This window comes from Vombatus ursinus, unplaced genomic scaffold (genome assembly GCF_900497805.2).
Source record: "Vombatus ursinus unplaced genomic scaffold, bare-nosed wombat genome assembly UNPS02014809.1, whole genome shotgun sequence".
Lineage (NCBI taxonomy): Eukaryota > Metazoa > Chordata > Mammalia > Diprotodontia > Vombatidae > Vombatus > Vombatus ursinus.
The window spans coordinates 7,135,114-7,158,727 of NW_020954587.1; the positions used below are offsets into that span (position 1 = coordinate 7,135,114).

The 23,614-nt window shown below is 36.1% G+C and overlaps 1 protein-coding gene across 1 annotated transcript in view; it reads left to right on the top strand.

Annotated features, from left to right (window-relative positions):
• USP9X (ubiquitin specific peptidase 9 X-linked) overlaps positions 1–23,614 on the top strand; it is a 254,417-nt gene that overhangs the window by 223,659 nt on the left and 7,144 nt on the right. The window contains exons 32-38 of the mRNA XM_027875459.1: positions 469–659; positions 3,530–3,703; positions 12,669–12,810; positions 14,477–15,230; positions 16,963–17,086; positions 18,239–18,464; positions 22,439–22,568. Coding sequence (XP_027731260.1) covers positions 469–659; positions 3,530–3,703; positions 12,669–12,810; positions 14,477–15,230; positions 16,963–17,086; positions 18,239–18,464; positions 22,439–22,568 — 1,741 coding nt within the window. The remainder of the gene's footprint in view (positions 1–468; positions 660–3,529; positions 3,704–12,668; positions 12,811–14,476; positions 15,231–16,962; positions 17,087–18,238; positions 18,465–22,438; positions 22,569–23,614) is intronic.

Here is a 23,614-nt window from a genome sequence, read left to right on the forward strand (position 1 = left end):
TTTTTTGTTTCTTTAGCGGTAAGAATGAAATAACAGTAGAGGTAGATATTGTATCAGTTAAGTGGAGATGTTTTGCAAACTTTAAAGTCCATTTAGATTGACATCTACTATCATCAACTATTGTTCTTTTAAATGTAAATTAAAATGTGTGAATCATTGAGTATTTTAATAATATAGCTGAAGAGCTCTTATAGCTTAATCCTCTAAAGCAAAGATTAGCCTTCTAATGCTATAAATGACCTGTAACAAATGGGACCTTCAACAACACCCCTATAAAATGGGAGTGCTTGTTTCATATAAATATTATATATCCTAACTTGATCTTTAAAGTGCTTTGAAAATAAGGATTATAATACAAATGTAAAATACGATTAGTGAATGTGCCTGTCCCTGCACTAATTAAAACATTTTCAAGATACCATTTATACCATTTTCACTTTTTTTTTTAATATCCTCGGCTTTTTTTAGAGTAATGTTGATCCCCGAGATGATGTATTTGGATATCCTCATCAATATGAAGACAAACCAGCATTGAATAAAACTGAAGACAGAAAGGAATACAATATTGGTGTTTTAAGACATCTTCAGGTCATTTTTGGTCATTTAGCAGCTTCTAGATTACAATATTACGTACCAAGAGGATTTTGGAAACAGTTTAGGTAAGTGATAGCTAGATAAAAATTAAAATACTTGATAATTGTTATGAAAGTATGAATTAACTTTTTAAAGAATGTTATATATTATTTATTTGAGGTATATTACATCGTCCTTGAAATTAATCTCCCTTTCAGGAAGGATTAGTCTTGAAATTATGGAAGCAGTAAAAGCTAAAAGACTTCTCTCTCAAGTTATGAAAGATATAGCAACATCTCATTTGTTTTTAGAATTAGAAAATCCATAGACACCTTACTTGCATCTGGTCGTTGCTAATTTCTCTCTACTTTTACTCAGCAGAGAGTAAAGGCATTGAGGCCAAGTAGCCTCAGAGTTAGAGTCCTCCTTCTGACACACCTAGGGCTGAGACTGTGTTGAAGAGAAGGTGTCAACCTGCATTAGTAGATGGAATTTCTTCATCCAAGTGTTTCCTATACCAATTGATCCTCAGTCCCTTCCCATGTCCCTTTACTCTCTTTTAGGAGACTAGAACACAGGTAGTCAGAAGAACAATCAAGTAGTTCTTATTTGGGGATTTGAGGAAAGATACCTTGTTTCCCCATCTTATGTCAAACTCCACCTATCCAGCTCTTATTTCCATTTTCCTCTCAAGGACACTTGGCTCCATTTAGGTAGTTTGTTTCATTGAGCATTTATCTTGCTCATTCACACCTTTATCATGCCTTTGCTAGTGCCACTTTCACTTTGCCTTTCCAACCTCTGCATATTGTTCCCTCTTGAAGCCTCTTTTTACTCCAATGTTTTGGCCCTATAGTTAACTATTTCAGCTTTTACTCTTTAAAAGTCTTTAACTTTCAAATCCCCTGCACCCTTTTCTTGGCCCTGCTTCTGCCTTTCCAACCCCAAGTCTGGATCACCTCCTCCATTCACCTTTTACACTCTAAGAGATGTGCTCCCGAAAGTCAGACAGCTGTTACAGGTAGGTGCCCTAAAATGTATCTAGTCTCAGCTGATCCTCACTACTACATAACAGTCCCTTTATTTTTCCATAATTAGTCATCACATTTCTTGCAGCAGCTGTTTCAAATCTTCTCTTTTTTTCCTCCAAGCCCACACATCACCTCCACACACATAAACCACATCTACCTCACTCACCTGCTTTCAGCAGAGGACTTGGCTTCCTACTTTACCCAGAAAATAGAAACAATAACAGTTTCTAGATTGAGAGCTTGAAGGGCCATCTAGTCAAACCCTCTTATTTTGCAGATGAAGAAACTGAGGCTCAGGGAGGTGAAATGACTTGCCCAAGATTTCCCCAGTAGTAAGTGGCCAAAGCAAAATTCAAACCCAGATCCTCTTGCTTCACTTACTATTATATATTTATCCACTCGCTTCATTATTCTTTCCACTGACTGTCATCCATTGTGAGCTTCCTCTTATCTATCCCTTTCCTCAAATCTTTGTTTAATATTATCTTGCTTTCTCTGATGAAGAGATATCTTTCCTCCTTAATCAAAGCCACTCCCTTTACTTGTTCTCTTGCATCCATCTCCATCTGGAGCTTTCCAGTTTGAGCTTCTCTCTCTTTCCTTTCTTTGTCTCTTGTCTCTCCCTTCCCTCATATCTTCCCCACCCTATTTTTCCCCTTTCCTGTCTCTATTCTTTGCTTTCCCTTTCCTTCTCATATTCTCTTACCCTCTTCCTTCTCTCCTCTTCCATCTCCTTTCAGTCTCTCCCTATTTCTCTCATCTTCAGCCACTTCCGTCTACTGCCTCCTCTTCTGCAGACATACCTAGAGATCCCCCATCCCCTATCTCTCCTTTTATCCTCCCTTATCATCCTAAATCTCTTCCTTCACATAGCAGACTCCTAACCTTCTCTTTAAGATTACCAATAATTTCTTACTTGCCAGATCTTCTGGACTATTCTTAATTCTCATCCTTCTCTAGTCTTTGATAGTGTTGACTGCCCTTTTCTCCTAGATAATTTGTTCTCGTTTTTATGTGGCACTATACTCTTTGCTGCCATGAGTATACTCCAAGGCTTTTATTTGGGCCCTCTTTTCTCTCTGTACCCTCTCTTGATTTCATTGATCTCTTTTCATATAATTCCCAAATTTATAGATACATGACTCTAATCTCTCTCTTGAATGTTCATACTTTGTAACCAGTTGCCTTATCTGTTAGACATTTGCAAGTATAGTCCTCCCCCCCCAAAAAAATTAGGCCATTCCTTTCATGAATAGTGCCTTTACAAAGGTTTTCCCATGAATCCTTTAAATAATGAACTATCCTGGCCAATTTTAAATATTACTCTTTTTATATGCAAATTTGGAGGATGCCTGTTGGTAAAATGAACTATACCTATACTTTCAACTAATTACCTTGTAAATAAAGACAGCAACATCCTTGAAGTTTAGCACTCATTTGTTGTCCCATAGAGGAAGACCCTATTTTATGAGTGGCTTGGGTTTGGAGGTGATGTTGTGTTTATGCTTACCAGTATTATATCAACATTAGATCATAAGTAAAATTCAAATTTGTTTACAACCAATATATATTTATAAAGCATTTTGGCTTACTTTCTTTATCAGAATATTCTTTATTATGTCCTTTCTCCCTTGTGATTTATCTCCATTTTGACTTGGCAAATGACCATGTTTCTCTGCTCAATGTGTGAGGCACCTGGTATTGCTCATATCTTTCTGCATTGGGAGTAAAATGTTTTTAATTATATCCTGTGAAGATCATTTGTATATGCTAATTACTGTTTATAACTTGGTAGTGTTTCCTACTTAACCTTAGGGTACATTGGTACACACCTTTTACAAGTAAGTAGTCTTTGTTATGTTAACTTTATGCCTGTAAAATATTGTGTCAAAGTAATGCTTTCCTTTTATTTTGTTTAAAATTAGGCTTTGGGGTGAGCCTGTTAACCTACGTGAACAACATGATGCTTTAGAATTTTTTAATTCTTTGGTGGATAGTTTAGATGAAGCTTTAAAAGCATTGGGACATCCTGCTATGCTAAGTAAGGTCTTAGGAGGTTCTTTTGCTGATCAGAAGATTTGCCAAGGTTGTCCGCATAGGTAAGTCCAGTACTGAATTTTTACTGTTCCAAATAAAAATTTCCATAATTGCATACCAATAAATGCAGTGTGATTTTAATATTTTCCTTATAGGAACTAGATGTTTATGACTATGAGTAACACTTTTGTGTACCTACTTTTTTAACCTGAAAGAACGTGGTATAAGGTGGGAAAAAAAATACTACACTGACTCCCCTCGATGCTTCTTGTAAATTTGTATTACCTCCTAAGCAAATAAGTTTGATTTAGCCTATTTATTCATCTGTAAAGTAAATTAGTTGGACTAGATGATATCTAAGGTCCTTTTAGCCTCAAAAACATCTGATTTATCTACCCTTATCCTTTTCTTTATCATATTGTTTTATCATATCAAAATGTTCTATTGATCTTTACTGTTTTTATACATCCCTTTATATATCCCTTTACAATTAGTCCCTTTCCCAACAGTTAAATAAAACGAGCTGACATAACCACTGTGTCATATAGCATGTAAACATTCCATATCCATCATACACATATTGAGAAAGAAAATGTGCCTCACCATCAGTTCTGTAAAATGAAAATAATTATTTTTGCATAATCTGAATACAGATGCCTTGAATTATTGTAGTTCTGCCTGTTCTCCTGGTCCAATTTGCTTTGTCTTGTTATCATTTTGTACAAATCTTGCTATATTTTATGTGACACAATTTTTTCATCTGTTTCCCAGTTACAACCATTTTACCAGGTTTTTTTTTGCGACTATAAAGAATGCTGCTATGAATATGCTGGTATCTTTGGAAAATTTCTGTCTGTTGTTTCCATATGTGGGGTATTTAACCACTAGTAGGATTGTTAGGTCAAAGGATATGGAGAATTGAATAACTTTTTGTATATTCTGTCACAGTGGTTTTACTAATTACTAGCTGCATAATCTCTGCTAATTTAGTCGTTATGAAGTGAAACCTCAGAATTGTTTTCATTTGTATTTTTCTTAGTGGTAGAGTATCTTTTTTTTTCCTGCACAATCAGTCCCTTACCTACTTATTTTTCAATCAGTGATTCTTTGACTTTGGTATTTGTACATTCACCTGGGGTGGCATACTTTCATTGGAGATCTTTGCTACACAGATCTCTCCTACTCCCTTCCCATTTAACAACTTCTCTTGTAATCTCATTGATTTTGTTTATGTAGAAGTTTCCATTTTTATATAATCAAAATTATCTCATCTTTTGCAGTCTCATTTGGTTAAGAGTTCTTCTTCTAATTACAGATGTGAAAGGTGTCTCCTTTCATCCTCCTGATTTTTGTTTTTTGATGGGATTTAGGTCATATGCAGAAGGAACTTATTGTATGTGTTGTGAGGTAGTGATGCTAACATATTTTCTACCAAACTACTTTTGAATTTTCCCAGCTGTTCTTATTGAATAGGTCGAACTCTCTTCAATAGGTTGTACTCTGGATTTTATCAAACAGTGAATGACTGTGTTTTTTCTTTGAAGTCTTGAAGTGTGTCACTCTGATGATCGAATTAAGATGATTACAGCTTTGTCGTATTGTTTGAAATCTGATCGTGCTAGATCCTGTTTATTTCTACATTTATTCCATCATTTACCACCACACCTTATTGAACTGTTGTTAATCCAAATGAATTTTATTTCTTATAGTTCTATAAAGTAACCTTTTGTTAGTATGATTGGTATAGCACCAAATCTGTAAATTAATTTCAGTAAAAGTATTTTTATTATATTGATGAAGCATATATAAATCCAGTTGTTTTCCTTTATTTCTGTAAATAGCCTTTTAAGTTCATAGTTTGAAGGATGAGTAAAGATACCTATATACATTAATGAGTTTTAATGTTTTTATACCAGAAGCAGTGTTTCCGTATAACATTTTTCTTAGTAAAATATCCATCTATATTAAAATGAATGTCCTGTCATGATCATGTCCATCATTACTCAAGTTCTCAGTTTTCAACTCATCTTCTATAATCATTTTTAATATAACATTTTTATTTTTTATTCTAATCTTCTCAAACATGAAAGTTTTCATATACAAAGATCAGAAAAAGAGGATTGCCTGTGAAACAGTTCATCTCCATTACATACAGCTTATGATTCTTTTCAGATTTATATAATCAACTCAACACATTAGTAACAAAGCTTTCCTGTATGTATCTCCCTCTGAGCTTCCTCCTGTTCTCTTCTTTCCATTTAAAAAATAAATTCTGTAATAACCCTCTTTACTCTTATTTTTTGTTGTTGTTGATGATCATCACTGTTGCTAGTCCCCTTCTCCCACCCCAGCTCCCTCTAAAAAAAATTTTTTTTTAAATGAAAAGACAAACTTGAAAAAAATTGGCAAGTTACGTGAAACAGATCCATAATTTGGCCATGTCCAAAATTTAATATATGTCTCAGTTTGCACTTCTAGGCCTTTCTCCTAGACAGTGGGCAACATACTTTATCATCTGTCTTCTGGAATCAAAGCTGGTCATTACATTGATTAGACATTTTTTTTAAGGCAGTTGGGGTTAAGTGACTTGCCCAGGGTTACACAGCTAGTAAGTGTCAAGTGTTTGGTCTGAGGCTGTATTTGACTTCAGGGCCAGTGCTCTATCCACTGCACCACTTAACTACCCCAAATTAGACTTCTTAAGTATTTCAAATTTGGGTTTTTTTAGTGTTTTAATTATTGTCAAAATTGCTCTTGTAAGTTTTCCATGTTTCTCTTTGATCATTTCTACCTTCATCAGTAAAGCATATTAACACTTAAAAGCATTAAAGCATTGTTTGCTGAGCTTTACAGTGGAATAAATTTTCTTATGATCTGCTTTTTTGTTCCTGGGACACATTTTAAAAGACTCTTAGGTCTTCCCTAAATTAAATTGCGAACCCAAAAAAATGTCAACGTAAGCATAATCTGTTAATTAACTCATTATTGATAGGTATAACCCAGTTTATGACCCAGCCTACTTTATGCTTAATCCTTTGGCATTTTTTAGCATAGGAAAAGCCCAACTTCAAGACCTTTTCCATGATTCCCCCCCACCTGCTAGTGCCTTCCTCCAGAAAATTATCTTGCATTTATTTTGCATAAACTCATATATGTATATATTGTCTCCCAAAATATAATTTAAACTCTTTAAGGGCAAGGGCTGTTTGTTTCACTTTCTCTCCATAATCTCTAGTGCTTAGAACAGTGGCTGGCACATAGTAGGGATTTATAAATGCTTGTTGGTTGATTGAAGCAATTTTTTAAGATTCTGAATAGGTGAAATTGACAGTTGTTTCTGGTCTGTTCATCTTAAATGAAATTTTATAGCACATTAAATTTTATTTTTTTTTTAATGACCGTCAAAATGAGAAAACTATATAACATGTTTTGTTTATTGAGTAGTGTTCATGAATGACCAAAAGAAACGTAAAAGATTAGAAGCTGAATTTGACCTTTTCTGGTCACTGATGTAATATAACCATTTATGTGGTACTTGTTTATTTTATTTTCATACTTTGTAGACTGTATGAAGTAAAAAGGAATAATGATTTCTGTGAGTTTTCCCTCCCTCTTTTTATGTATTGTTTCAGGTCTGTTTTCACAATGCAGATCTGCATATCAGTGCATCTTTTTGTAACCTTATTTCTTCTTCCTACATAGGAAGAGATTTTACTCAACAAAGGAAAGCTGTAGCGTTGTCAGAGTATGACCAGAAAAGTAAACAAATTAGCTTTAATAACTGAAACCATGTTATGTAATTTAGGGAGATATCAAATCAAATCTCTTTTTTATTACCATTGTGTTTAGTTGGTTCATCAAACTGTTTGTCATATGTTGAAACTAAGTGACTTAAGTTTCTAGTTTTTGACAATACCTCAGGACTCCTTAATTGTAAGTTTTGTTTTCTTACCCATTTATTGTATTTTCATGATAATTTTTTTGAAGTCATTGGCTTTTTAAAATGCAATCTTGATCAATTCACCTTTAGGAAAGATTTTATTGAGCAAACAAAAAATCCTTACCTGTAAGTGTAGTGAGCAAAAGAAAAACTTATACTCTAACAGGAGATGCAGAACATGTATGTATCATCAAGTTAAATGTGATATGTGGGAAAAGTGCTCTCAAATTTTTAAGGAGGAAAATATTATTCTTATGATCTGGAGATTTTAATGGACTTGGCGTTTTTAGCACAGTGTAGTAGACAAAAGAGTTAATGCACTCTTAGGCTGATTATGAGAGGAAGTGTCAGGAACAAGGGAGATAATGATCCCATTTTACTCTGCTGTGTTTAGAATACTCTGGAATATTGTATATAGTTTAGAAAAGTTCATTTTAGGAAAGAACACTGGGAAAGTCCAGTATACAACTAGAGGATGGCATCCAGGATGGTTGGGGTACTTGAAATCTTATCAAAAAAGGAATGAAATTGAAGGAATTGAATATTATTTTTAGTTCAGCCTGAAGAAAAGGTGGGGAGATAGAGAACACCGGTCAGATATTTGAAAGGTTATCATATGGAGGATTATATTTGTTCAGCTTGTACTCAGTACTAAAGTATTAAAGTATAATACTAAATACTAAAGTACTCAGTATTAAAAACAGTAGGTTTGTTTCATGGAGGCAGATTTAAGCTTTTTTTGTATTTAATTTTCATATTTAAACTTAATAAAGTGAATGACTTGCTTAGAGCTATTTAAAGGTATAAATGGCTACTATGAACTATGAGAAATATTAGGTTCCTTCAGTAGAGTTCCTCATGTGAAGGCTGAATGAGCACTAGATAGGGAGCAGGGAGGGTGTAGTAGAGTAGATTCTTATGCAGAGATGAATTTGGACTGTAATGTGCTTCACAACTCTTAGGTTCTGAGAACATTTGGAAATTTGGTGAGTTTTTTGTGAACATTGGAGGTATGGTATGCAATGGGGAGGGATTGTAATGGAATCAGGAAATAGCTAGTGGTCTAATTTAGCTAAAAATTACCCATTTGGCTAAAAAAGTATAATATTCAAATGAATAATGTAACAAAAGGCTGGAGAGGATAGACGGGAGCTAAACTGGGATAGCAAGATAATAGTAGGATATGGAGCTTGTATTTTATCAGGATAAGGAGTTTGTATTTTATTAGAGACACAGGAAGAAGCCACAGAAAGTTCTGAGCTAAGAAGTAATATAGTTAGAACTATGTCTTTTAGGCCTCTCTATTAGTGGATGGTTTGGAGAGGGGAGAGACTTGAAGCCAATAGACTCTCAAATCCTTTGTCCTATTTGCCAAATCCCAACTCTTGGTCACCGTCATCTACTTTCTCTGCTCCCACTCACGTGCTGCTAAACATTACTGGAGAAAGTCACATAATTGTACCCTCTGGGTTCATTACGAACATTTATCTATAAGGCTGAGCCAATATGGTAGAGGAGAGATAGCCATCCAGCTGAACTCTCCCAACATTTCCCTCCAAAAACTTTAAAATGGTGCCTCACAATACATTTAGAAGCAGCAGGCCCAACTAAAGGTTAGGATAAGACATTTCCCCATCCTAAGACAACTTAGGATATTAGCAGGAAAGGTCTATGACACCAGGGTGGACATCAGGCCAAAGTGTACATAGCACCAGCAGCAGGCCCTGAAGGTGATGGTAACAAATGGCAGCAGGAGCAGCTTCAGGACCTCTCAGCCCAAAGATGGTTGGAGGCGGGGTTAGACAACTGGTCAGAAAGAGATTATAGGAGACCCTTTGCTGGCAGTGGCTACCGCTGGCATTGATTGGCAACTCTCACACACAATTTGAGGTCACAGTTCCCAAGTAGAGAGGAGTGCATGTGGTCTTTATCAGGATATTCTTTATTATATCCTCTCTCCCTTATTATATCTCCATTTTGGCTTCACAAGTGACCATATTTTCTATTATTTTAAATTAGAATTTTCTTGTATAAATAGAACCAGTGTAGCCAAGAACAGAACGAAAGCAGAAAATTGGGGGGGAAAAACTTCCATAGACGATGTCTCAGATAGGATGCAGTGGTTAGGAGCAAAACAGACTTTTGAGGAGGGAGGGATAAAAAGAGAGAAGATAAACAGAAGAAACTAGGATTGAAGGAAGTAGACAGGAATCATAATTGTGAATGTGAATAGGATGAGCTCACCATTTTGCTATCGTCACTGGATAGTAAAATGGATTAGAAACCAGAATCCAATAATGTTTTTTTACAAGACAGACACTTGAGACAGACTTAAAATAAGAAGTTAGAGCAAAATCTATTATGCTTCAGCTGAAATAAAAAAGACAGAGATAGCCGTCATTATCTCATAAAAAGCAAAAGCAAAAAGAGATTTAATTAAAGGAGATAACAGGAAAATTAGGTGCAGCTAGGTGGTGCGAAAGATCATGCACTGGACTTTGAATCAGCACAACTCATCTTCTTGAGTTCAAATCTGGCTTCAGATGTGTCACCCTGGGCAAATCACTTAACCTTTTTTGCCTCAGTTCCTCATTTGTAAAATGAGCTGGAGAAGGAAAATGGCAAAACACTCCAGTATCTCTCCCAAGAAAACCCCAAAATGGGGTCGTTAAGAGTTGGACATAACTGAAATGACTGAACAACAAAATCAGAGAAATTACACTTTGATAAAAGGTACCATAGACCATGAAGTAATAGAAAAAAAAATTACAGCAAATTTCTCTGATAAAGGCCTCTTCTCAAATATATAGGGAACTGAATCAAGTTTATAAAAATAAGGGCAATTCCCCAATTGATTAATTGTCGAAGGATATAAACAGGCACTTTGCAGAAGAAGCCGTCAAAGCTATCTGTAGTCATGTGAAAAAAATACAATAAATCACTACTGATTGGAAAAATGCAAAATAAAACAATTCTAAGGTTACTACTTTACACCTATCAGAAATTACAAATGCTGGAAGGGATGAGGGAAAATAGTTACACTCATGGGCTATTCGTAGAGTTATGAATTGGTCCAGCCATTCTAGAGAACAATTTGGAACTATGCCTAAGGGGCTATAAAACTGTGCATACCCCTTGATCCAGCAACACCATTACTACATCTGTACCTTTAAAGAGATCACAGAATAAGGAAAAGGACTTAGGTGTATACAAAAATATTTATAGCATTTCTTTCTGTGGTGACTAAGAATTGGAAATTGAGGGGATGCCCATCAGTTGGTGAATGGTTGAAGAAATTATGGCATATGATTATGATGAAGTACTGTTGCTATAAGAAATGAGAAGTGGGATGGTTTCAGAAAATACATGGCAAGACCTGTATGAACTGTTGCAGAATGAAATCAGCAGAATCAGATCATTGTACATTGTAATAGCAATTTTGTAATAGTGATCTGCTGTGGAAGGCTTAGTTATTCTGATCCAAGAAAATTCCAAAGGACTTGTGATGAAAAATGCTATCCACTTCCAGAGAAAGAACTGATGAACTTTGAGTGCGAATTATAATATAGTTTTCTTGAGTTATATTTCTTGCCTTTTTTGTGCAGTAAGGCTAATATGGAAATAAGTTTTGCATAATTTTACTTTCAATTTATAATTGATATCAATCATGTAAGTGATATCTCTCGGTGGAGCAGGTGAGAGGGAAAGAATTTAGAACTCAAAACTTAAAAAATAAAAATAATATATAATTTGGGGGGTGGGGCAAACATATATTCTCTAATTTCAAGTCAGCCCTCAAGCCCCCTAGACCTTCCTGTGCCCTTCCAGCAAAGGACTTTACCCCTTACTTTACTAAGAAAATAAAGGTCCTATGTTTTTCCTTTTTACATACCTCGGAGCCCTTCTGTGCCATCTCAAATTTCCCTTTGTTCTAGTCCCGGAGGAAAAAGTGGCCCTTCATATACAGATCGGTTTCTCTACTTGTACTCTTGGTCCCATCCTTAACCTGTCTCTTACAAGAAATGGGCCCCTTCATCATTCCCTTTCTTTCTCATCTTTCCCTTTTTATCAACTGGCTTCACATTCTTACCTACAAACATTCCCCAATATCCTCTTTAAAAACCTTTATTTGACTCTACTGTCCTCTCAAACTATTATCATGTCTGTCTTCCCTCTTTCACAGACTAGCCCCTAAAAAGGGAGCCACCTTTTTTAGTATACTTGGGCACTAGGTACCTGGCCAGCTGTTGGGGAAATCTGTCTCTTGGTAAACTCCTGTTTCTTTTTCTGTACCCTACTTTTATAGTAGTCCTCTCCTCAGATACCCAGTATCTTCATGATGCCTTAAATTCTCCACCAGGTATAGACATCCCTGAAAAGTTCTGAACTCCAACCTTTGCCCCCACCCCTAGCAAAACTCCAAATTTTTTCAGTGCAATTGACTAGGTATTAGGAGGTAGTTCATTAAACTAACATTAAGATATGAATGAACTGTTAACCCTATAAATACTCTATAAAACTTCACTCAATATGGAAAATATCTCTGAGAAGGGGGCACAGTGGCATGGCCCTGTTTCGAATTCTGAAGTCAAACCTACTAAATAGTTCCTGCTTCTTCTAGTTCTGAATCTCCATATTCCCCAGAAGCTCTAAGTTGCGGGTTGGGGCTATAAATTCTAAGTCAAAGAAGTAGATTTTTTTACCTTGTATTTTAGATAGTCATGTACTTATCACCCAAAGTACGTAATCAGTTGATAGAAGAAAATTATTTATCACAATGTACAAAGACACTCAAATATTTATGGAATGAATGATTTATTGGCACAGAGTAGCTATAACTCCCTATGTCTAAAACCCCCAAGCTTCCAAATATAATTATTTAAAAGCAGCCTTTACTATCTAATACTTGTTTTTTAAGGGATTTTAAATAGGAATATTTGAGGTGTGAAATAATGCCTAAAATAATAGCGTTCTTTTCTCAGTTTGATATGATATAAAATGTACTGCACATTTAGTGATGTAATCAATTAGAATGCTTTGGTACCTCCCAGCAAAACACTTTTGAACTCTTCAAATAATGTCTTTAGGTACGAGTGTGAAGAATCATTTACAACTCTGAATGTAGATATTAGAAATCACCAAAACCTTCTTGATTCTTTGGAACAATATGTCAAGGGAGATTTACTGGAAGGTGCAAATGCATATCATTGTGAAAAATGCAACAAAAAGGTAAGTAGCATTTGTTGGCATCCTTTTTTATGCAGTTCATTTTAATTAGATATACTCTGTATCAGAAGATACCTGTTTCTTTAAAAATCTTTTTTTCCTCTTTTTTTTTTTTTCATAACAGTGGCCTTGTTTCATAACAGTGGCCAAGATAAATTAACCAAAATATTGTCAAGGGAAAGAGAATGATAGGGAATGAAGAAATAGCCAGTGAGTCCTGGTCTAGAAGCCCCAGTAACAATCCTCACATCACTTTGCCATGCTAATCCTTGAGAAATACAAAATATTTCCAGCATAGTCTGCCTCCTTAAGTCCCTGCTATATTGGCATAGATCATGGATTTAGAACTGAAGGAATTCTAAAAGCCATCTAGTCCAACTATCTCATTTTACAGATGAGTTAAAAGGCTCGGAGGTTAGGTGACTTGCCTAAGGTTAAAAAAGAGACAAGGTAGGATTTGATTCTGGATCCTCTGGCTCCAGTTCCATTGCTCTTTCCACTAACATGTTGCATGAACTGCTGCTTTGGAGTTCTTCAGAGCTACTGATCCTATTAAATAAAACTTATGTTTTTGGTCCCTATGAAAGTTTCCCAACTTTGTCATTCACCCTGATGGATCTGGCTTTTAGGCACCCCCAGCCACCTAATCATGTGTCCCTCCTATCTACTTTCAAAAAAGTTTTGTCCAGTTTTTATATTAGTTTAAAACACACACACACACACACACACTCATTATATAGCATTTAATTTTAAAGAATGTTTGTTTTTTGACTGTGGGAATTTTTTTTTTTTTTTTTTAATTTTAAGGTCGTGAGCCAGGCATGGTGGTAAACACCTGTAAGCCCTAGGGATGCTGAGGTTGATAGATTACTTGAACTCAGGAGTTCTGAGCAATAGTAAGGCTGTAAGGCTAAGCTAATTTGGGTGTCCTCACCAAATGCAACACCAGTATGATGAGCCCCCTGAATCTGGGGATCACCAGGCTGACTAAAAAGGGACGAATGTCCAGTTCCATCATCAGTAGGAGCAGGTCCATGAGTGCCATTGAACTTTCACCCTAGGTACAATAGGGAGATAGAGGTCAAAGTGGAGGAAGGCGGGGTTGAGCTTAAGAAGGAATTGCAGTGTGGTATAATAGGAGCATTAGACTTAGAATCAGTAGACCTGTGTTCCAGCTCTGACACTTAACCAGTTGAATAATTTAGGGCAAGTCATTTAATCTCTCTAAATCCCTGTCTCCTCATCTCTAAAATCATCATAATACTTGCCGTACTTCACAGAGTTATCATGATGCTCAAATGAAATGTTATGAAAGCACTTGATAAAATAAAAAGAATTATAGGCATTCTCAAAAGTGTTAGTGCAACTTTAAAATATTAAAAACTTTATTATTACCAAGATTTGCGGTGTACCATATATACAGATGAAAGTCATCCTCTCTTATATTAGCCATCTGGTACAAATAGCTGGGACCTTGTACCGTATTTTGAGGTATGGTTAATTTGTAAAACTAAATCAATAATGTCCAACAGGACTAATTTATAGTCTATACATTCACTAGTAAACTCCTAATACTCTTTTCATAATCACTTTTTATGGTTTGGTTGTTCTCTTTGCACTGGTTTTAATAGCTTTCTAAGAAAATATCCAATACCTCTTCTAATTTTAGGTTGATACAGTAAAGCGCCTCTTAATTAAGAAATTGCCCCCAGTTCTTGCCATTCAGCTGAAACGATTCGACTATGACTGGGAAAGGGAATGTGCAATCAAGTTTAATGATTACTTTGAATTTCCACGGGAGTTGGACATGGAACCTTACACAGTGGCAGGTGTTGCAAAGCTGGAAGGGGATGATGTAAACCCTGAAAATCAGCTGATACAACAAAATGAACAGTCAGAAAATGAGCCAACTGGAAGCACAAAGTATAGACTGGTGGGTGTTCTTGTACACAGTGGTCAAGCAAGTGGGGGACATTATTATTCTTACATCATCCAGAGGAATGGTGGAGATGGTGAGAAAAATCGCTGGTATAAATTTGATGATGGAGATGTGACAGAATGTAAAATGGATGATGATGAAGAAATGAAAAACCAGTGTTTTGGTGGAGAGTACATGGGTGAAGTGTTTGATCATATGATGAAGCGCATGTCATATAGGCGCCAGAAGAGGTGGTGGAATGCTTACATTCTTTTTTATGAACGCATGGACACGATAGACAAGGACAATGAGTTAATCAAATATATTTCAGAGCTGGTTGTCACCACAAAACCCCACCAGATTAAAATGCCGTCAGCCATTGAAAGAAGTGTACGGAAGCAGAATGTGCAATTCATGCATAACCGTATGCAATACAGTTTGGAATATTTCCAGTTTGTAAAAAAACTTCTGACTTGTAACAGTGTCTACTTAAACCCTCCTCCAGGTAAGTGCCTGCACTTTAGCTTGATGCTACAGGGAAGAATTCTTAGCAGTCTAGATTATGAGGCATTATTGAACTTCCTGCAAATAGTTTTATAAAGTTAACTTTTTTTCCTAACATTTCTTTCTTTTAAGCAATTCTAACTAAATTTATATTTTCACTTTTATGCAGTATGTAAATTTAAGAGAATTTATACATCACATTGAATTATTTTTTAGAAGAAAGATTTATATACAGTAATCATTGCTTTTTTGTGACTTTGTGTATATACTACATTAAAGTCCATATTGTCTCAATTCTAATGTAGACATAACCCTTGATTTTTTTGTTTTTGTTTTTTTGTTGAGGCAGTCAGGGTTAAGTGACTTTCCCAGGGTCACACAGCTAGTTAAGTGTCAAGTGTCTGAGTCCGAATTTGAACTCAGGGCCTCCTGACTCCAAGGCCAGAGCTCTATCCACTGCACCACCTAGATGCCCCCATAACCCTTGATTTTTAAAGGATATGCATGTAAACCTCAGCTTCTGTCAAACAGGTTAATACTTCAAGTTCACACCAGCATTTGATTCTGTACACGTTTGTCATTTCAAATTAATTCATCAAAAAATTAAGCAAAGTGCAGTGCTAGACATAAAAAGACATTTTTAAAAATCATATCCCAGACCTTGTTTTTAAGGAGCTTACAATCTTGAAGAGCCTAGCTAGATGAAGAAAGTCTCATCATCAAGAGTTTGGCACAAGCTGAGGTGTGTTTTGTTCAGTATTTTGGGTGCCATTTGAATATCCTCTATCTGCTTAAAGTATGAAATGCTTGTGTATTGTTTGAGGTTCTCTCCCACATTGATAAAATCATGAAAATATATGACTGGAAAAGATTGAAATGCTTTTTAAAATTTATAAGTTTGTTTATAACATCATTCCGCACGAATATCATAATGTGAATGCTTTTGTATGTCATCACATATTGGATATGAATTATCAGAAAAAGGTAAAGTTTGTGTAAATCAGCGCTGCCTTTTCCCTTCTGATAAATGACCAGCTTTCTATTTGTACTCTCATGTCGCTGGATACTACAATCTGTGACAGGCCATTGTGAAAATCTTCAGGATTATTTGAGGAAGTAGCCCTTTTTCTCATGTGTAATAAAGTTAATCATTTTGAATTTCTATTTAGTTGGCAATAGGCAATTAGTTGGACCAGAAATCAGCAAATGCTGTTCAAAACATACACTTATATAGCACTTCTCATGTGACAACTGTGGGATATGGGAAGCTTAAATATTTTTATTGCTATTTTTTTAAGTAAGTTAACTAAGATTCAAACATAAGGTTTTTTAAAGTACAAGATCACCAAGTTAGGAAGTGTCAGTGTTGGGGACTCACAACTAGCTACTGATTTCTAGGGCCCAAATAATAGTTACTTAGGGAGCTAACTAACTCTTGGATCAGGAGATTCATTCCATCCATGAGTAGATCTAATGTACTGTGCTTACTGTGCTATCCTAGAGTACATATATCAGGTAAGTATTGCAATATTTGCAAATGATAAGTCATTACAAAGTAAATTTGGTTAGTTCATAATAAACTGTAAAAGGACCTCAGATTCTTAAGTAGTTGCTTTTACTTAAACCCCAGTACCTATCCAGGATCAATGGACTTGAAAACATATTTTATGTGAGTGATATTTGATAAAATGACCTTATTTTTGTTTGATCTTTAATGTAATTTTTGTTCATAGGGCAAGATCATCTGTTGCCTGAAGCAGAAGAAATTACTATGATTAGTATTCAGCTTGCTGCTAGATTCCTTTTCACCACAGGATTTCACACAAAAAAAATAGTCCGTGGCCCTGCCAGTGACTGGTATATTGCTTTAAATTTTCATACTGTCCTAATAAATGGTTTGATTTCTTTTGTATACTATGCTAGTCTCTTCTGATCATGAAAATCTTAATACAATTATAAGTCATTCACACTTTTTCTGAAGCCCTTGTACAGAAGAGAAGCAATAGAAAGACAAAAGTTATACTCAAAAATTGAGGTTTATAAACTATCTGCAATAGTGCAGAAGTGAGGGCTGCATTATTGACATTTTCCTGCAGCTATTCAGGAGTTGTTTTAACTTTGAAACCATTCACATTTCTTATATTCATCGTAACTTTGTGTCATTTAGATTTGAAAAAATGAAATTTTTAGGTTCAAACTTTTTAAAATAGGGTATTTCATTGACTTAATCATAAAGGGAAAAGCATAGAATTAAGTAAGGAAGGAAAAGTATATTAAACTTTCTAATTATAATAGTGCAGAAATTTTCATGTGTATGTGTGTTTTCAGGGACTTTCAATGTGTTAAGACAGATATAGAGTGATTATGTTAATTAGGTGACCATGTTGTGTTCAGTCGTTTTTCAGTCATGTCTGATTCTTCACGACCCCATTTGGGGTTTTCTTGGTAGAGATACTAGAGTGGTTTGCCATTTCCTTCTCCAGCTCATTTTACAGTTGAGGAAACTGAGGCAAGCAGGGTTAAGTGACTTGCCCAGGGTAACACAGCTAGTAAGTATCTGAGGCCAGATTTGAACACCGGAAGATGTCTTTCTGACTTCAGGGTCAGCACTCTATCCACTGTACTACCTAGCTGTCCAGATGACCACAAGGCATCTTTATCAGTTTGTAGTTGGGATACTATTTTTGCAGTCATCATAGCTAGAAGGGATCTCCTCTTGTCAATTAGGCCGTATGTGTCCCTATAAGTCTACCCTAAATAATGATTTTTAGTCATCATATTGTTAAATGTATAATAGGATTAACTGTCACACCTCAGGAACTTCTAATGGAAACAGCTTTGTTTTTATTCAGAAGCACATTTACATAAACCAAAAATGGAAGGACATTGAGAAGATCTATTTTATTTGGTTGAACAGCAAAATGCCACTCATCTTTAAAAATCAAAGAATGAAATTATTAACTTTCCTTTTTGTTATTACTGATTATGTGCTATCTTTTTCTATTTCAGGTATGATGCATTGTGTATTCTTCTCCGTCACAGCAAGAATGTACGCTTTTGGTTTGCACATAATGTCCTCTTTAATGTTTCAAATCGCTTTTCTGAGTACCTTCTGGAATGCCCCAGTGCAGAAGTGAGGGGTGCATTTGCAAAGCTTATAGTATTTATTGCACATTTTTCATTGCAAGATGGGCCATGTCCTTCACCTTTTGCTTCTCCTGGACCTTCTAGTCAGGTAACTATAAAGCTTTATTTTTAAATGACTACTTCAGTCAGTCTGGGGGATTGATTGCGGATACAAAAAGACACAAAATACAGTCCCTGCCCTTGAGGAACTTATAATTTGATGGGGGAGACAATATGCAAACAAATGTATGCAGAGCAAACTATATACAGGATAAAGAGGAAGTTATTAAGAGAGAGAAAGCACTGGAATTAAGAGGGATTGGGGAAGTCTTCTTGTAGAAGGTGGGATTTTAGTTGGGACTTAAAGGAAACCAGGGAGGTTGCTAGTTGGTGGAGAAAGGAGAGCATTCCAGGTGTGAGGGATAGCCAGAGAGAATGTCCCCAGCCAAGAGATAGATTATATTCTTTGTGAAACATCCAGAAGGCCAGTGTTGTCACTAGTTGGAAGGATACATGTCAGAAAGTAAGGTGTAAGGAGATTAGGAAGGTAGGAGAGGGCTCGATTATGAAGGCCAAACAGTGTTTAGTGTTTGATCTTGGAGGCAGTAGGGAGCCATGGGTGTTTATTGATTAGGGTAGTGACACGATCAGACCTGTACTTTAGGAAAATCATTTTAGTGGCAGAATGGAGGGTGGTTTGGAGAAGGGAGGAAGACACCAGCAGACTATTAAAATAATCCAGGCATGAGGTGATGAGAGCCTGTACTAGAGCAGTGGCCGTGTCATAAGAGAGATGTTTCAAAGATGAAATCAACAGGCTTTGGCCTTGGTTATAGAAAATGAGAGATGGTGAGGACTCATTCCAGACAGGGTGGAATGGGATCACTTGACTCCTAGGTTGTGACCTTGAGGTACTAGGAAAATGGTGTTGCCCTCCACAGTAATGGGGATCTGGGAGGTGAGGGGAGTTTAAGGGGAAAAATTAAAAGTTCTGTTTCGGACATGCTGAGTTTACGATGTCTACTGGACATCCAGTTTGCAATGGAGATGCAAGATTGGAAGTCAACAGAGAGGTAGATTAGGTGGATTTGAGAATTATCAGCATAGAGACAGTAATTTAATCCATGGGAGCCGATGAGGTCCCCAAGTGAAGTAGTATAGAGGGAGAAAAGAAGAGGACCCATGACCAAAACTCTAGGGACACCTGTAGTTACAGGGCATGATCTGGAGGAGGATCCAATGAAGGAGTGGTCAGATAGAAGGAAAGCTAGGAGAGAGTGGTGTCCTGAAAATACAGAGAAGAGAGTATCAAGGAGGAGAGAATGATTAACAGTGTCAAGGTCAAGGAGAATGAAGAATAAGAAAAGGTCTTTGGATTTGGCAACTGAGAGATGATTAATAACTTCACAGAGAGAAGTTTTAGTGGGATGAGAAGAACAGAAGCCAGGTTGTAAGGGGTTAAGAAGAGAGTGAGGGGAGAGAACGTGGAGGCATCTATTGTAGACAGATTTTTGGAAGGATCAAACTACAAAGGGCTGAAGAAATATATAGAAAGATAGCAGGGATGGAAAAATCAAGTGAGATTTTTCAGAATAGGAGAGACATGGTCATGTTCCTAGGCAGTAGGAAAGGAGCCATTAGAGAGGGAAAGATTGAAAATAAGTGAGAGAATAGGGATGACAGAGAGAAGATAGGATGGAATGGGATCACTTGAGCAAGTAAGGGATTAGCCTTGGTAAAGCAGTGAGGCCACTGTGTCATGTGAGGCAGGGGTGAAGGAGGAGAAAGTGGCAGAAGGCACCTCAAATATGAAATGAGGAAGAAGGGAGAAGAGAGAGCTCATGGTGAATGATCTCATTCTTTTTCTGTAAAATATGTGGCAAGGAGACCCGAGTTCAAATCCAGCTTAAGACACATAATACTTCCTAGCTGTGTGACTCTGGGCAAGTCACTTAACCTCAATTGCCTCACTTAAATAAATAAAAAAAATATGTGGCAAGGGTCTCAGCTGAGAGTGGGGAAAGAAGAGCAATAGAAGATGTCAGGAAGGATGAAAAAGTTTGGAAGAGCCACTTTGGAGATTCGATAGTGAGTTGATAAGGGAGAATAGAGTAAGATTACTTGGCAGCAGTGAGGCCCTAGTTGAGGTTGTGTCAAAAAAATTTGTGGTGAACACAGAACAGTTGCGTGACTTTCTTCAGCAGCACACCAGATGTGTAGAAGTGAAGGTGATGAATGGTGAGAGTGTTCCGTGACTGAGGTTTGTATAATCAGTGATTGGATAAGAAGAGTAGGGATTCAAGAGAGCAGGACAGTATAGAGTTGAATTGGTTCACCACGGGTTAAAATGAGAAGAGAGACCGTTTAGTGCAGGGGGAGGTGGCCTGGGAAACAGTTGAGGGGTCCAGGAATTGGAGGTCATGGTGCTGACAAGAGAGGGGGGTTCTCGTAAGGCAAGACAGGAGAGGTGAACAATCAATAGATTATGGGGATTTCAGAATTCTTGCACGTGGTACATTTGTGTTATGATGGCAAGATCAAGAGTGTGACCATCTTTGTATGTGGCTAAGGTAGGGTGGAGGGAGGAACTCATGGAAGGGAAATAGGTTGAAGAACTTAGTGGTTTGACTTCATATTTTTACACTACTCTGTTTTATATACTCCATGCTGTACCCATACTAATTTACTCATTATTGTCTAATGCCATCCTGCCCTCCCCTTTGTGTCTATACTATGTACATACTTGGGTATGTTTATCTGTTACCTCATGCCCAGAATAGACTTCATCCACATTTCTTCCTATTGAAATCATTATCTTCTCTCAACACCCACCTCTGGTACTACTTCTTAAATGAAGAATCCTCTGGATGTGATATACCCATTCTCCAATGTACTAATCATAGATTCATATCATAATTATGTCAGATATGTTTAGATTTCTAGAACTTATTACTTAGTATGTATTTAATGTTTATTGAATTGTTCTCGAATTGCCAGAAAATTAAACCTCTTATCAAGGGTAGTTAATAAAAGAGAAGCTTAAATTTGCCTTATCTAATTGAAATTTGCTTTCTGTACCTGAGAGGGCCACTGGTTCATAATTCTTTGTAATGAATTAATAACTTCTTATTTGATTTAAGTTTGCAGTTTGTCCTTACTGTCAAAGAGGTAGCACATTGTTGTAGGAAGAGTTTGACTTTGACTCCACTAAAGACTTAACTCCATATACCACCACCTACTGGAAAATGGTTGATTCTCAGTAGTTTGTGCTTTCTCTCTCTAATTATTTTGTAATTACAGGTAGGTGGTGAAATGCATAGATCAAGGTCCAAGCCTAGTGTCAGGAAGACCTGAGTTGAAATCTAGTCTAAAACAATTAGCAGCTACATGACCCTGGACAAGTCACTTAACCTCTCTTTGCCTCAGTTTTCTTATTGTACAGATAATCCTTAATACTACGTATCTCATCATTGTTGTGAGGAAAGTGCTTTGTAAACCTTAAAGTATTATTTTAAAACTGTGAGGTATTAGTATTATTGTCACTGCAATGAGACTTTAAATTCTCTGAAAACAGACTAAAGGCAAGGCTTAGATTTTTCTCTTTCCTTTGGTTTGAGGAATTTTCATTTTTAGTGTCCAAGTTAAGTGCTGAAGATCTCTGGGGAAGATAAACGATTGTGTTCAATTGTTTTTCTTATCACAGCGCTTATAATAAATTAGCTATTAAATTCATCCCCCATTAAATGTGTATCTTCCCTCCCACTTTTATAAAAGAAGGAAAATAAAAGAAATGTCATGGGGCAGCTAGGTGTCGTAGTAGATAGAGAGCACCAGCCCTGGAATCAGGAGGACCTGAGTTCAAATGCGGCCTCAGACACAATACTCTCTAGCTGTGTGACTCCGGGCAAGTCACTTAACCCCCATTGCCTCACCAAAAAAAAAAGAAAGAAAGAAAGAAAAAGAAACTTATCTCTTTTCAGAACAGAAGGACTTTGGAATTTATTTTTGTGCATTATAACATTTGATTTCTAGAATGTCTTGATTCTAACCTTATTTTACAGCTGATCATCTTTTTTTAAACAGGCATATGATAATTTAAGCTTGAGTGATCACTTGCTGAGAGCAGTACTAAATCTCCTCAGAAGGGAAGTTTCAGAGCATGGGCGTCATTTGCAGCAGTATTTCAATCTGTTTGTAATGTACGCCAACCTAGGTAAGAACTTTTCAAGTATACTTCAAAACTTGTATTCTTACTCAGTTTGACAAAGACTGAAAAAGTCGTTACAAAGTTGAACTTTATTAATAAACAATTTTATTCATAGATTTACGAAGAAAGTCCTTAACATTGTTTACATTAACAGATTTACTTACTGTAAAGATTTTTGAAGTTACATGCTTCCTTAAAACTATTTAAAGTGAAATTTACATGTTAAACAGTTTTTACACACCTAAAGTAAGGTGCACTTCCTCCCCCTCAATACAATTCTGTATGAGGAGACATTATCTCAGTCAACTGTGTGACCCTGGGCAAGTCACCTAACTTCTTGACGCCCTGAGCAGCTAAGATTAATAAATTGCCGGCAGGTACTGATCAGCATTGGTAGAGGGAGTTTCTCCTGCCAATGAAATTATTTTTGGTCCACGAGAAGAAGAATGAATTTAACATTGTTAAATTGGAAGAAAATTTAACGTTACCCAGATACCTGATTTTAGAATGGTAAAGTGCAAACAAAGGTGAATAATGCAGATATTGGGGTTTTTTTTCCATTTTAAGTGAAATTAATGAATGTGTATATTTACAATTAAGATATAAAATTTTAAGTCCCTATTTGTCCATTACTTCAATTCACTCTTAAGAGCTTTATCACTTGAAAGAAGCAACCATTATTAACTAACCTCTCACCCCAGTCACTTTTTTATTTTGTTTGTCCATCAGATATATGTACCATTATTGCAATATTACCTTGCACCAATTCAGATACAGTTTCTAATTCTTGTTCTGTGATTGCACATGTTGTTTCCTACTATATTGTAAACTCCTTTAGTATTTAAGGTGCTTAGACCACTTTGATTACTCCACAAAACATGTGTTGAAGAATATAGATTTTTCCATTTTCCCATATGTTTTGTACTTATAAAAATAATAGATTGATAAATCAGATGTGAATGCATTATCAGCCTGATTTGGTTATTTTGTTGTGCTTTTGGTGAAGTTTTCCTTGCTTTAAGTTTTCTTTTGTTTTTTAAAACTTTATATTG